At 34.7% G+C, this 14,781-nt stretch overlaps 1 protein-coding gene across 6 annotated transcripts in view; it reads left to right on the top strand.

Annotated features, from left to right (window-relative positions):
• The window catches only part of CAMKMT (calmodulin-lysine N-methyltransferase), a 422,349-nt gene that overhangs the window by 384,822 nt on the left and 22,746 nt on the right, over window positions 1–14,781 (top strand). For 4 of the 6 annotated variants that reach the window (XM_073213707.1, XM_036990835.2, XM_036990834.2 and 1 more), the window contains exon 8: window positions 14,424–14,498. The exons of the other annotated variants lie outside the window; for them this stretch is intronic. In XM_073213707.1, coding sequence (XP_073069808.1) covers window positions 14,424–14,498 — 75 coding nt within the window. The remainder of the gene's footprint in view (window positions 1–14,423; window positions 14,499–14,781) is intronic. 6 annotated transcript variants of the gene reach the window in all.

The following is a 14,781-nucleotide window of genomic DNA, read 5'->3' as shown; positions in this document are numbered from 1 at the left end:
CTAAGTGCTAGAAATCAAGTGATGATGAAGTCTGAGAAAGCCCATGCCTTCTAGTTCAGATTTCAACAAGGGAGACAGATGATTTTCTTGAAGGCAGGGCTTCTGCTTAATATGTTTTTGTATTCCCTGAAGCAATTAGTGTAGTTTATCCCTGTTACATGAAAGATTTTAAGATTTGTACTTGGAGCATATTTTGAAAGACCCGAATCCATAAAGCTTATAGAACCCCACAATTTTTAGAAGAAAGTCAAGCTCCAGAAATTCAGACACCAGTTTATATATCAGATAGCTGACTTTCGTTTCAGGAGAGGTGTCTTCTCAGGCATACACGCGCAGTGTCTGCAGACCAACTGACATTGTAAGTAGGCATTTATCTGTTATTTGTCAGGTTGAAGAGGAAGGCTGGAAGAAGGTACCTGAGATAAGGAAGCTGAGGGCTCTAAGAAATTTTCTGATAAAATATACCTGTGAGTTTTGCTTGAATTACAGTAACAGAATCTTGAGAACTGCTCAGAATTCTAGAAATGCCACAGTTCTGTTTCCTTCTGTTGCTGTCTTGGATATGGGAAAATGAAATTACTATACATACTTTCTCTAACCAACATTTCTTTGTTTGCTTAACAAATTTATAGAAGGGCTATGTCCCTACTATGTAGTGTTTTGCACTGAAGAAACCAATTTCCACAGGAATGTTATCCAGTTTCAGGTATTTATATAGAGTTCTCCTTTATGTATGAAAATGAGCCAGATCTTAAAATTTGGGGACATGATATATTTTAGGGGTCCTCTTAACTTCAACAAATTAAAAATTAAGTCCTTTTTGTCTAGAAAAACATTGTATTGACTCTTTAGACATGCAGTCCCTACTCTTTACCAGAGTCAAATTCTCACTACCAAAAACTGGTGCGTGTCAGACTACTGCATTTTCGGTGAAAATGTCTTCCACTTTTAAGAGAAAAATCCCTCCTTGATAGAAATTTGTATCACAGAAGTTACATATCAAATAAAAATGTCTTCATTTTTGAAAGTGTTCTTTAATTTAAAATGGACAAGAGGCAACCTTACCACATCAGAATTCATTGCTATAATTTACTTTTTTACTTTAATAATGGATATAATTTGTTTTCAGTGTTTTGCTATTACAAACATGCTATGAAAGACATCTGTACATAAACAGTACATTTGCAAGTATATCTGCAGAACAAATTTTCAGAAGTAGACTTTGTCTATTCGTATGGGCCTATTAAACTGTATAATTACTAAACCTTTGTAATGTATTTTCATATCTATTAGGACTAGTTCCTTGCCATTATTCTTTCTTCTTAGAATTTTCTAAAATTATGTTGGTATTTTTATTATATTGGCATTGTCATTGTGATTGAAAAAATATATATGTTAACTTACTAAGACTTGACATCTACATGAATGAGTGTTCCTATTCAAGAACAGGATGTTTTCTCATTTAAATTTTAGATGTTTCACTAGCATTTAAAATCTCTCTTCATTTCTCTTGTTAAGCTTATTTTGGGGAACTATTTTTTCTGTTTCTCTTATAAATGAGGTCTTTCCATTATATTTTCTAACTGGTTGTAATTTGTTTACACGTGAAAAATCTTAGGATCTTTATAGTAAATCTTTAGTGACCTCAATGAGCTATTGTTTCTAATAGTTTGTCAGTTTATTCTCAAGTTTTCTAAATAAATGATCACATCAGCTGCAAATGATGGCAATTTTAATTTGTCTCCAATTCTTATATGTCTTTTTTTCTTCTTATATAATTTTACTGGATAAAAATTTCCATAATAATATTGATAATAGGCATCTTTGAGTCTGATGTTAACGTTTCACCATTAAAAATGCATTAGCTTTTGAATTGAAATATATAGATACCTTTTCTCTTGTTAAGGAATCTTTTTATTGATGACTATTTTTAAGAGATTTTATCATAAATAAATATGAAACCTTACCAGATATCTTTTTAGCATGGAGATGATCAAATTGTTTTTATTACTTCACCTATAACTATGACAATTCATATTAACAGGTTTCCTAATATTAAGACATCTTTGCATTTCTAGTCACTTGGCCATGGTGTCTTTTTTTTTTACGTATAGTTGACGTAATATGTAATAGTTTCAGGTATACAACATAGTGATTTGACATTTATGTATATTACAAAATTCTCACCACAATAACTGTAGTTACCATCTATCACTGCACCAAGTAGTTACAATATTATTGACTACTGTGTGGTGTCTTAATTCTTCTTGTGCTGCTGTATTCTAATATGTTATCTGGGATTTTTTAAAAATAATGACTTTATTGAGACAATTCACACACCGTACAATTCACCCACTCAAAGTATATGACCCAATAGCTTTCAGTATATTCATAGAGTTGTGTGACCACCACACTCAATTTTAAAACATTTCCATCCTCCTCAAAAGAAACCCCATGCCCATTAGCAGTCACTCCCCATTGCCTCCCACCCTTTCCCCTTCCCAGTGCTAGGCAACCACTAATCTACTTTCTGTCTCTATGGATTTGCTTATTCGGGACATTTCACATAAATGGAATCATCCAATATGTGGTCTTTCATGTCTGGTTTCTTCCACTTAACATAGTGTTTTGAGGTTCATCTGTGTTTTAGCATGTGTCAGAATATCATTTGTTTTTATGGCTGAATAATATTCCATTGTATGGATGTAACACATTTCATTTATCCATTCATCAATTGCTGGACATTTGGGTTATTTCTGTTTGTTTGTTTTTTTTCTGGCTGTTGTGAATAATACCAGGATGAACATTTGTTTACAAGTTTTTGTGATTAGTGTCTTTTCTTTTGGGTGTATATGATCACATGGTAACTTCACATTTAACCTTTTCAGGAATTGCCAGACTGTTTTCCAAGGTGGCTGGACCATTTTACATTCCCACTAGCAGTGTATGATGTTACCTAGGCTTTTTCCACTATTACTAATAAATAAATTTGCATATTTACTAGTAAAATTGGTCAACAGTTTTATCATACAATCTTTATTAGATTTTTAATATCACTGGTATACTGGATTCTTGAAAATTTTTCAAAGCTTTCCTTATCTTTTGAACCACTTAATATGGATAACCCAAAATTGTGAATATCATGTTAGATCAGAACAATTTTTACTCCATTATTTTAGAAGTTATAATTTGAAGTTGGCAAGAAATAGCAAAATTCCTATATTAAAGTACACTGTGCTTGAAATTTCATAAGTTTGAAAAATCAAAAGAAAAATGAATAAAACACCAAAAAGCAATAATTAATTTTGTGATTTCATATCAAATGACACATAGTTGTAATCTGATATGAAATTAAAACTAATTCCAATTTTTTTACTGTCACTTTGTTTTGCTACCATGTAAGTTAATCAACTGTCATAATCATAGATATTTGAAAGGAAAATATAATTCGTAAAGCAATTAGTACCTTTCATTCCAAGATCTCAAAACCCTTTGTCAGTCCTACTTAACCAGTGTAGAATATACTGATCACCAACATAGGGGGCTTAAATGTCAGGCAAATCTGTCTTCCTTTTGGGCTAAAATAAGTTTGCTTCAGATAAATTACAGATAAAAACATTCAGACCCAGAGGGCAGAATCAGCTTTAAAGTCAGTCCAGAAATGTAAAAATGATAAGCTGGAGCCACAGTTCTCAAACGTTAGAATCAGAATCCTCTGTAGAGCTTGTTATGGCACAGACTGTTGGGCTCCAGCCCTTGAGAGACTAAGGGGGAAATTTTGCGTCTCTAAATAGGTTCCCAGGTGACACTAAGGCTGCTGGTCTGTAGAACTCACCTGAGAGCCACTGAACTATAGCTCTCTCTGACAGTTTCTCATTGAATTCTGACTGTTTTCGTTGCTTTAAAGTTGTCCAGATTTACATTTATTAAAGCCAGTTCAATTCACCTTATTCTCTTGTTTATTTCATATGTGTCATGTGTTTACAAAGACAGGACAGGACCCCACTTTCTGTCAACTCTTAATTGTCTATAGTTAATGTCGATTTTCTGAGGTCAAAATTCCATTGAGACATAATTCTACTTCCCTCTTACCTTTCCCCAAGCCTTACTCCTAGTCTTGAAATGTAAATTGGTTTAATTCCAGGATAAAATCAACAAAGTTGGTCAGGTAATCTGTTTCAAGGAATTTATATAAATGAAATCCTGTTTGGGTTAATCCTGGTTTGGTGGCTTCCTACCTTTAATGATCCAGCGGGGAGTGTTCTTAAGACTGAATCAGACTCCCTGGAACTGAGGTTCTTGAATCTGACATTTTAACAGTCTCCTCGGTTAATTCTAACTTTTTGAGCACAGACCACACTTTGATAAGGTCATTTTATCCTTAAATTTCTGTTCAGTTCAGCATATCAACTGAAAGCACAAAGGCGAATCTATGAATATACTGCTTTCTGTCCTTAGGAGAGTTATTATTATTTTTTTTACCTTCCATGTGAGGGCTTTATTCCTGACTTTTGACTCCGAATTCCTATCATGTCATCTTAAGGAAGATGTGAATGGCAGTGGGAAGGGGAAAGTTGTACAGATAAGAGAGTAGCTCTATGATTAGTTTCTCGTCTACATCACAGCCTTTGGTAGTTGAGATTCAACAAGAAGACCGAACCAGGTGGAAGAGACCTTGGGAATAATCGACCAGCAGTTCTCAACCTGTTTATAATTGTATGTCACATTTTTGTTTGATTGTCACAATAACTAAGAGTTATTATTAGTACTAGAGGAAGCAGAGGTTGTAAGCATCCTACAGTGCAAGGGACAGTTCACTACAGTTAGAAATTGTCCTGTCCCAAATGTCACTACTACCCCAGTTGAGAAACACCGATTCCAGACTAGTTGAGAAAAATGGAGATCCAGAAATAATGCTCGGATCTCTTTTATAGCATTGCCTTGTTTTCTGAACTTTCAGAAAACTCTTGCCTTCCCCACTGTTTGTAAGATAGCTTGTTTTTTAAATAATTATGAAGTTCTTTACATTTAGCAAACATGATCAAGAATTGTATCAGTACATTTTTGCACATACACAAGGGGCTGACTTAACAGCAGAGTTAAAAACTGTGACTCACTCCCTAGCCAGTGGTCTGCAAATGTAATGGTAAACAAATATTAACTTGCAAATATGAGAATAAATCCTCAGAGGGAGAGTTAATCTGTGATCACCACAATGAAATACAAATTAAGTTTAAACATGTTTGACATTAGGTTTTATTACAGACTTAAAACAGAGACTTTCTGTTGTTTGAGAAATATTTCCAGTGTGAATTTTAAATCACAAGGTAGGAATCCTATCAGAAATCGACTTAGTTTTGCATTTCAGGTTGGAACTCCAAACTCAAAGCCGGAATAAAAATACATGAATTAGTGCAAAGGTAATGGAAGGAAAACTAATATTTATTGAGCACCTATAATGCACTTACATATACTCTGTCTCATTCAGTTCTTTATCTTCCACCATTAAGCATGATGTTAGCTGTAGGTTTTTCATAGATGACCTTTTTCAGGTTGAGGAATTGCCCTTCTATTCTAAAGTTGCTGAGAGTTTTTATCTGGGACAGATATTAGACGTTGTCAACACATTTTTTGCACTTACTAAGATGATCATATGGTTTTTCTTTGCTAGTTCATTAATATGGCAAACTATTGATCAATTTTTGAATATTAAACCAACTGTCTTGAATTCCTAGGATAAACTTCACTTTAGATACAGATAAATGAGAAAGATAGATATAAAAATATATATGTAACATCTGTAGTGACCTCAGCCCTCTCATTCATGACATTGGTGATTTATGTCTTCTCCCTTTTTCCCTCAGCAGTCTGGCTAGCAGTTTATCAGTTTTATTGATCTCAAAGAATCAGTGTTTTGTTTCACTGATTTTTCTCTATTATTTTTCTGTTTTCTATTTCATTCATTCCTATCCCAATCTTTAATTCCTTTCTTCTGCTTATGTGGGGCTTAACTTTCTCTTCTTTTTTGTTGTTGTTTATGTAGCCGGGAGCTGAGTCTATTGATTTTTGAGACATTTCTTTTCTCATATAGACATTTTAGCACTGTTAATTTCCCTTTACTGTTTTAATGGCATCCCACAAATTTTGATGTTATATATTTTCATTTTCATTCAATACAAAATTATGTTCCATTTCTGTTCTTGATTTCTTCTTTGGACATAAGGTTATTTATAAATATATTATTAATTTTCCAAATATTTGGAAATTTTACAGACAATATTGAGTTTGATTTTAATTGAATTCTAATATGTTATTGATCTCCAATTTAATTCCATATACTTATGCAATGAATATGGAATCCTTTTAAACTTGTTTCAACTTAAAATATGACCCAGGATATATATATTTTAGTAAATACTTCATATCTGTTTAAACAGAATGTGTATTCTGCTATTTTTGGTGCAGTGTTCTATAAATATCGATTAAGTTGGCTAATAGCATTGTTAAAGTAATCTATAACCTTGTTTATATTCTGCCTACTTACTCAATTAATTATTGAGAGAGGAGTATTGAAATCTCTGATGTAATTGTGGTTTTATCTATGTTTTCTTACAATCCTACCCATTTTGACATGTATTAGATGTTCTGTTATTTAGTGCACAAACATTTAGAAGTGTTCTGTTTGCTTCTTGAATTGACCCTTTAATATTGTAAGTTGATCCTCTTTGTGCCCGGTAATATTCTTTGCTTTGAAATCTACTGTCTGATATTAATGTAGCCAGTCTAGCTTTCTTTTGACTGGTGTTGCTTGGTATATCTTTTTCCATCTTTTTACTTGTAACCCATTTGTGGCCTTATATTTAAAATGCATTTGTTGTAAGCCACATACACTTGGGTCCAGTATTTTTATCCAACCTGAAACTCTCTGCCTTTTAATTGGGGTATTTGGACCATCTTAGTCCAAATACAGTTCTTTAGTACAAGAACTGATGTGGTTAGACTTAAATCTGTCATTTTGACTTTTGTTTCTGTTCCATCTATTCTTTGTTCCTCTTTTTATCTTTTTCTGTCTCCCTTTGGATTAAATGAGTATATTTTACTATTCTGTTTTATCTCTTTTATTGCCTTGTTAGCTATATAAGTATGTTATTAAATGATACGTAACTGTTTAGCTGTTTTAGGGTTGCTTTAGATTTTATAGTATACATATTTGACTTATCATAGTCTATGCTTAATGATATAATACTTCATCTATATTATAAAAACATACAGTAATATATTTCTATTATACCCCTCCCAGTCTGCATATTTTACTTATGCATATGTTATTAACTCCATTATACTTGTTATTTGTTTAACCAGTCAATGATATTTTAAAGAGAGTTAAATAGACTCAAAATTCTAATTATAATATAAATTAGTCATGGGGATGTAAATACAGCATAAGGAATATAGTCAATAATATGGTAATATCATTGTATGTTGACAGGTGGTAACTATACTTATTAGGATGAGCATTTAATAATGTAGATAACTGTTGAATGACTATATTGTACACCTGAAACCAATATAATATTGTATATTAACTATACTTCACTAAAAACAAATTATAAATAAATAATTAAAACTAAGGTGAATTAAATAATAGAAAAAGATCTTATATACTTGCCCATGTGGTTCTAATTTCTGGTTCTCATCATTCATTTCTGTAGATCCATATTTCCTTCTGGAATAATTTTTCTTCCACATGAAGGGCTTCCTTTCTATTTCTTATAGTATAAATCTGCTGGTGATTAATTCTTCTAGTTTTGCATGTCTGAAAACATCTATTTCACCTTTTTTTTTTTTAAATGTATTTTAACTGGCTATATAGGTCTAGGTTGACTTTTTTTTTCATTTCAGCACTTTAAAGATGTCATTCCACTGTCTTGACTTGCATAGTCCTCATAAGAAATATGCTGTAACCCTTACTTTTATTTGCATGTAATGTGTCTTCTCTGGGTACTTTTCAGATTTTCTCTTTATCACTGCTTTTGGGCAATTTGATTAGATTATTGTGTCCTGTGTAGCTTTCTTCATATTTCTTGTGCTTGGAGTTTGTTGAAGTTTCCTGATCTGTGGATTAAAAGTTTTCTTTAAATTTGGAGACATTTCAGCCATTATTTCTTCAAATATTTTTTTTGCTTCTCCCTCTCTTCTGTCCTTTGGATACTCCAATTATACATATACAAGACCATTTAAATTTGCCCCACAGCACACTCACACTCACTAATGCTCTTTTTATTTATTTCTGTTCTTTTCTTCTATCTATATTTCATTTTGGATGATTTCTATTGCTTGTCTTCAAGTTCACTAGTCTTTTCTTCTGCAATGTCTAATCTGCTGTTGAGCCATGTATTATTTCCTTTCAGACATTGTAGTTTTCATCTTTAAAAGTTTGATTTGAGACTTTAAAAATATCTTTACTACTCTGTTAAATTCTTTAAATATAGCAAATTTCATTATAATAACTATTTTAATGCCCTTATCTCCTAATTCTAACATCTGTGTCAGGTTTCATTATTTAATTTGTCTCCCCATTATGGGTTGTAGTCTTTGAATTCTTTGTATGTCTGGAAATCTTTGGTTGTATTCCAGGTATTTTGAATCATACCTTGTTGGGATGTTTTGTATTTCTGTAAATGTTTTTGAGTTTTGTTCTGAGACACAATTATTTTGAAATAATTTTATCCTTATGGGTCTTGCTTTTAAGATTTCTTAGGAAGAATTGAGGCAACATTTAGTCTAGGGCTAATTATTCTCCTCTACTGAGACAAAACCATCTGAGGACTCTACCTAGTGCCCTGTGATTATGAGATTTTTTAGCCTGACTGGTGGGAACAGGTATTCTTGTCTCTGTGTGAGCTCTGGCCAGGCCCCTTATAATTCTCTCAGATGGTTCTTTTCCCAACTTTAAGTAATTTCTTCAGACACATGCACTGATCAGTACTCTGCAGAATATTCCAGGGGGTTATCCATAGGTCTTTGGAGTTCTGTCTCTGTGCAGTGCCCTCCTATCTGATACTCTCTGCTGGGAAGTATAACTGCCTTGTTTCCTCAGACTCATCTCCATCCCCTTAGCTCAGGAGTCTACCCAGTTCTACCTCAGTTCTCTCACCCTGTGCTATGGCCTGGAAACTCTCTCAAGGCAATAACATGGTAGGACTTACTTTGTTTTTCCCCCCTCTCTCAAGGATCACTGTCCTTTGTTGCTGATTTTATTGTTTTATACATTTTGTGTATTTTTTTGGTTGTTTCAGGCAGTAAGGTTAATGAGGCCTTACTACTCTTATCTTTGCCCAAAGCAGAAATCTCAGAAAGCATTTAAAGTGGCCTTCATATCTAGCTCACCTACACATTCTATTCAGAGAACAACTTAATATGGAAACTTCTATTTCTTGAGTGCCTTCTGTGTCCCAGGCACTATGCTAAGTACATTCATACACAATTGATTCATGTAATGTATGTATTGAACATCAATTATGTGTCAGGGACTATTCTAGGAAATGAAAATACATGATAGTACAAAACAGATTTTTAAAAATCTCTCTCTATGATGCTTATTTTCTACTGGAGAAAGAGAAGATAAACAAAATTAATAATTTCATTTTATAGCACATTGAAGGGTAATAACTGTTATAGAAAAATAAAGAGCAGGTTAAGGGGGCCCAGGAGTACTGGGGTTGAAATAAATGATTGCAGCTTCAAGTGAAACGGTCATGGTAGCCTCCCTCAGAGCATAACACATTTGGGCAAAGACTTAAAGGAGGTGAGGCAACAAGTTTAGGGAGATCTGGAGGAAGACAATCACACAGAGGAAGCAGCCAATTTGAAGACCCTAAGGCAGAAGCATGGCTGCTGTATTCAAGATGATATTTTAAAGAGATCATCAGTGTTGCTAAAGCAAAAAGAGAAGAGGGAAGAGTAATAACAGAGGAGGTCAGAGTGGTAACTGGATCGCATGGGGTCTTATAGGTCATTGTAAAGACTTTGGCTTTTAGTCTAAGTGAAGAGAGTAGCCATACAAGGTAGTAAATAGAGAAGGCTCATAATCTGACACACATTTTTAAAAGATGACTCTGGCTGCTCTATTAGGCAGAGATTGTAGGGTGATGGGTGGAAACAGGGAGTCCAATTAGGAGACAATACAGTTAATTTAGATGAGAGATGATGGTAATTTAAACCAAGGTGGGAACAGTGGAGAAGACAGAAATTGAATTTTGACATATTTCAAAAGTACAACTAACTGCATTTCTTGGCATATTCAATGTGGGTATAAAAGAAAAAGAGTCAATATTCAAGATTTTTGACCTGAGCAACTGGAAAATAGAATTGATAAGATGAGAGAGACTGTGGATGAAAGGAAAGATGATGAGGAATTCAATATTTGATACATTAAGTTTGAGATGTGTGTTAGATATCCAAGTAGAAATATTAAAGTAGGAAGTTAGTATTCTCTATGTAAGAACTTGTTCACCATGTAAGAACTTGTTCGTTATGCATCAGAAGATTGGAGACTGTTGAGAATTAGGCTTGGGGTTGATTAATGATTGTGCATTGAGTCCCCTATACAGAATTTTATTGTTGTTAACAACCATTTGATCAATAAATATGAGAGATGCCCTCTCAAAAAAAATAAATTAAATAAATAAATAAATAAAATAGGAAGTTAGATATATGAATCTGGAGTTCATGGAAGAGGTCCAAGCTGATAGGTCAAGTAAGATGAAGACTAAAAACTGACCTGAATTTAGCCATGTGGAGATATCTAGTGAATTTGACAAGAGCATTTTTTGTTGTAACAGTGGGGATAAAAGCCTAATTGGAGTTGATTTAAGAGAGAAGAGGAGGAAAGGAATTTAAGCAACTCTTTCATGGAGTTTTGCTGCAGAGAAGGAGTAAGGAAATGGAGCAATAACCAGAGAAGACTGCAGAGTCAAGAGATGGTAGTTTAAGAGAGGGGGGAAGAAAACATGTGTTTGAATAGTGACAAAGTAATCTAGCAGAGAGGAAAGGACTATGTCCTAGAATACATAAAAAGGGATGGATCTAGTATAGAAGAGGAGGTACTGGCTTTAGGTAGGAGTATGGCGAATTCATCTATGATAACAGGCAGGAAGGCAGAGTATGTAGGCACAGAAGCTGTTAGGTGGGAGTTTGTGGAAGTTCTCATGGGATTGCTGCACTTTTGACAGTAAACTAGGAAACAAGGTCATCGGCTGAAAGTGAGGATGAGGGAAAAACTGTTAGAATTTTGAAAAAAGAGAAGATGGTGCAAAATAATGACCTAGGAGACTGGGAGAATAAATAGACAAGGGAAATATAACTGCCAGGCATCATTAAGAGCCTGTGAGGTTCATGGTCTTGAATTTAAAGCAAAGCCAGTCAGGATACTTGTGTGCTTCTTCAACCACATTCAGGTGAACAGGTGCAGTCTCATAACAGGCAGAGACAGGACTTAACAAATAAAAGGGAATAAGAAAGGTACAGGGAAAAGAGGGTGGGTGCAATGGAGTAATAAAAATGATTAGCTGTGGGATCCAGGCTGGGCAAGGAGGGAAGATAAACATTAGGGAAGAGAGACAGTGACATGGAGATAGCATCAGCATGTTGTAGACCAGTGGGATTGAAGAATGGTTGGAATCAGAGTATCTTCTAGAAGTGGGTGAGAAAGGACTGGTCAGAGAGTAGGTTAGGGTTGCAGTTGTTCATAAAGAGAAGGTCTAGAGCAGTGCTTCTCAATGAATAGGCCAGGGACTGTGCCAGTCTGTGAACAGTATCTTACTGATCTGCAATGAGGTGAGTTCAGAAATTGAAAGCAAAGGCTTAGAAACACTACTGTGTATCCAAGCATATGATCAGTGGACTTGTATTTGGAATGTTCTGGCTTTTTTTTATCTCATTTGTCTATTAATTATATATTGTATTTTACAAAAGTATCAGTCTGAAACAGGATGGATATAAACAACAAAAAATCTGGTTCTTCCCTCTAGCTAAAGCACTGCTGTAGTGTGCACAGCTGTCCTATGAATTATCTGAGAAGGGTGGAGGGCAAGATCATTGGAAGAGAAGAATTAGAAGGACCAGCTCCTTGAGCATTGAAGTCACCATCATCTCTAGCCTTCCAGGATAGAAGCCTGCCTAATAGCACTCCTCCAGGGGGCACCATACTCATTGTATGCTATTCGAACAGCACAACTGCCAAGTACAGTGTAAATGATACTCTTGGAGGGTATTCAAGAAGGTGGTCATTATTATAGCTATTTTGCAGATGAGAATACAAACTCAAGGGGTTAAATTATTGCCCAAGTTTACAGAGCTGGTAAGGGGAGGAAACAATATTTGAACCTAGGTGTGTTTGTCACACCAAAGCTGGAATCTGTCCACACACCACTTTGTCTTTATGACATGCTTACAGTTATGGGGACAGTATAGCCATAAGCCTTATGAGAACTGGCGGAAAATGGCTTTTGGGGATGTGCTGTGGTCCATGTGGCCAAGGTGAGCACTTGTTTCTTTTAGAATCATGTTGTTATATCTGCTGTGGTAATCCAGAGCCAGTTGCCGCCTAGACCTCTGTCTCTCTGGTTTGTCTTTGTTGAATCAAGAGGCTAAAGCACCTCAGGAACCCAATATCCACCAGAGGATTTCCTGCACATTCTATTCTTGTGCTTCATAGTTACACAAGTATTAGAAGCATCTTCTCAATAATGGTTCATGCAATGGTAAAATTGAGTAATTTTAATACTATTCTCTTTTTCCCAAAATTTGTGTGATGGATACATTACTTTTATGATCTGAAAGAAAGTCTAGATAGATCTGTATTTTAAACTATCTTGTTCATATAGGAATTATCTAAGATCTTAGGTCTCTGATGAGGGCTGAGCAGGCCTGCTTTCCCACTGAGCTGAGTCCCAGCTGCACCGGGAGGCCTCAGTGTTTCCATAAAAGTTGGTATTGGTTGTTTTTCACTCTCTCCAGGTACATGGAGTTTCTGAGGAACCATTCCAGAAACAAAGTAAGCATTAATCTCGTAGGGGTTTCCTGGTTTCCTGCATTTCTTGGCTCTCCTGTGGGCCTTAGCAAGTTCAGAATTAACTTAGAGAAATCACTTATAAAGCTCATCCATGTATCACAGGCCCTGTGAACACAGACGTCACCCACTTCTTCTGTAAAGTCCTCCCTTCCTAAAGGAGTTCTCAATCTGTATGCTTACATGACTCATAGGACACAGTATTGGAATCATGGACTTACATCTCTGCATGGCATGCTAGGCTGCCTCTCTGAAGGCATGGCCTGTGGCGCAGCACAGGGCCTGGCACATAGTAGGTGTTCAGTGGGAACAAGTCATGTGGGTGAATGAGCAACTGATGCTCAGCCTGTACAGATATTTTTGCACTGATGTGTTTAATCTTTACTGCCTTAAAAAATTCACTACCACTGATGGGGATTGATGTATATGAAAAGAACTTTTGGACTTAACCAAAATAAGACTTATTTTTGTATTCAAACATACGACTTTTCACCCAGGGAAGATGTAGAAGAAATAAAGACCCCACCAAGATAAGCAAATATAACTCTACAGGGTGAGATATGCTCATTTATTCCAGTTTTAAAAATCAAAATAGAAAAGAGGAGCAGTTTTACTTTTAAAAACAGCACTGCAAATCTGTTTTGAAGTGGTGGATAGAGAAATCATTAAAATACTTCAATATGGTAAAATGGTAATCATCATAGTTATTGTGAATAACTTAGAATCCCTGGTTGACTTCATAGGCATAACTAGAATTTTAAAATATATGTTATTAATATGAGATTTAAAATGTGATCCTCTTTTGGAGACTGCATGTCAGAAGAGGTGAATTTTAAATTAAGTGTGCCTGAAAACTAAGAACTACCAAATGGAAGATGCTTTTTCTTTTCTTCTGAGTTGCCAACCTCCTCATTTCATCCATAAGAAATGCAGCTGGCATGCCAGGCAAGATAGGTATATACACTAAATTTCAAGTAATTTCTTAAGTAAATTTATATTCCAGTCAGCTTGGGGTATAGTTTGATCTCAATAGATACCTCACTGATGTTAAGAGTCTAGACTCATTCTAATGACTATAGTAAAGATAAGATATTTTTCCCTAGTTCGTCTACAGAAACCTATTAAAAACTAGCAAGAGCTCAACTATTATATTTAAATAGAGAATTCTGCCTCTTCTAGATTTGAAGATAAAATAAAGAGCAGACATCTGTTTTTTTTATTATGCCTTCTGAAATAATTTGTATATACCTTTTAAATAATTTCAAGTGCCACAAAAAATAATGTTAATAGCTCAAAATCAAAAGTTAAAAAAAACCCTAAGTATAATTTTAAAAATCTTTTTCTCCTCAAGCGTTTTACGATGGGATAATGAGACAGATGTCTCTCAACTGGAAGGACATTTTGACATTGTTATGTGTGCTGACTGGTAAGTACATAAAAATCATAAAACTCCTGGTAGAAAAAAAAATAGCTTTGCCAGAGTAATTGGGCTGTGCTGCTTTGCTGACGGCTAAGCAAAGTCAACAAATGAAGCACAAAGCCACCTTAACCTCAACAAATTAATATTCATCTCCATGTGACAGTTATAAGGTAGTCTTCTATCACACAGTAACTTCTACCACATTATTTCCCAAAGATTGATTTTGAGAAGCATTTCCATTTTCTGGAATTGCCTCTGTTTCATGCTTGATGTATCAGTAAATGGACGA

The sequence above is a fragment of the Manis javanica genome, chromosome 1 (assembly GCF_040802235.1).
Source record: "Manis javanica isolate MJ-LG chromosome 1, MJ_LKY, whole genome shotgun sequence".
Lineage (NCBI taxonomy): Eukaryota > Metazoa > Chordata > Mammalia > Pholidota > Manidae > Manis > Manis javanica.
This window is presented reverse-complemented; position numbering and strand designations above follow the sequence as displayed.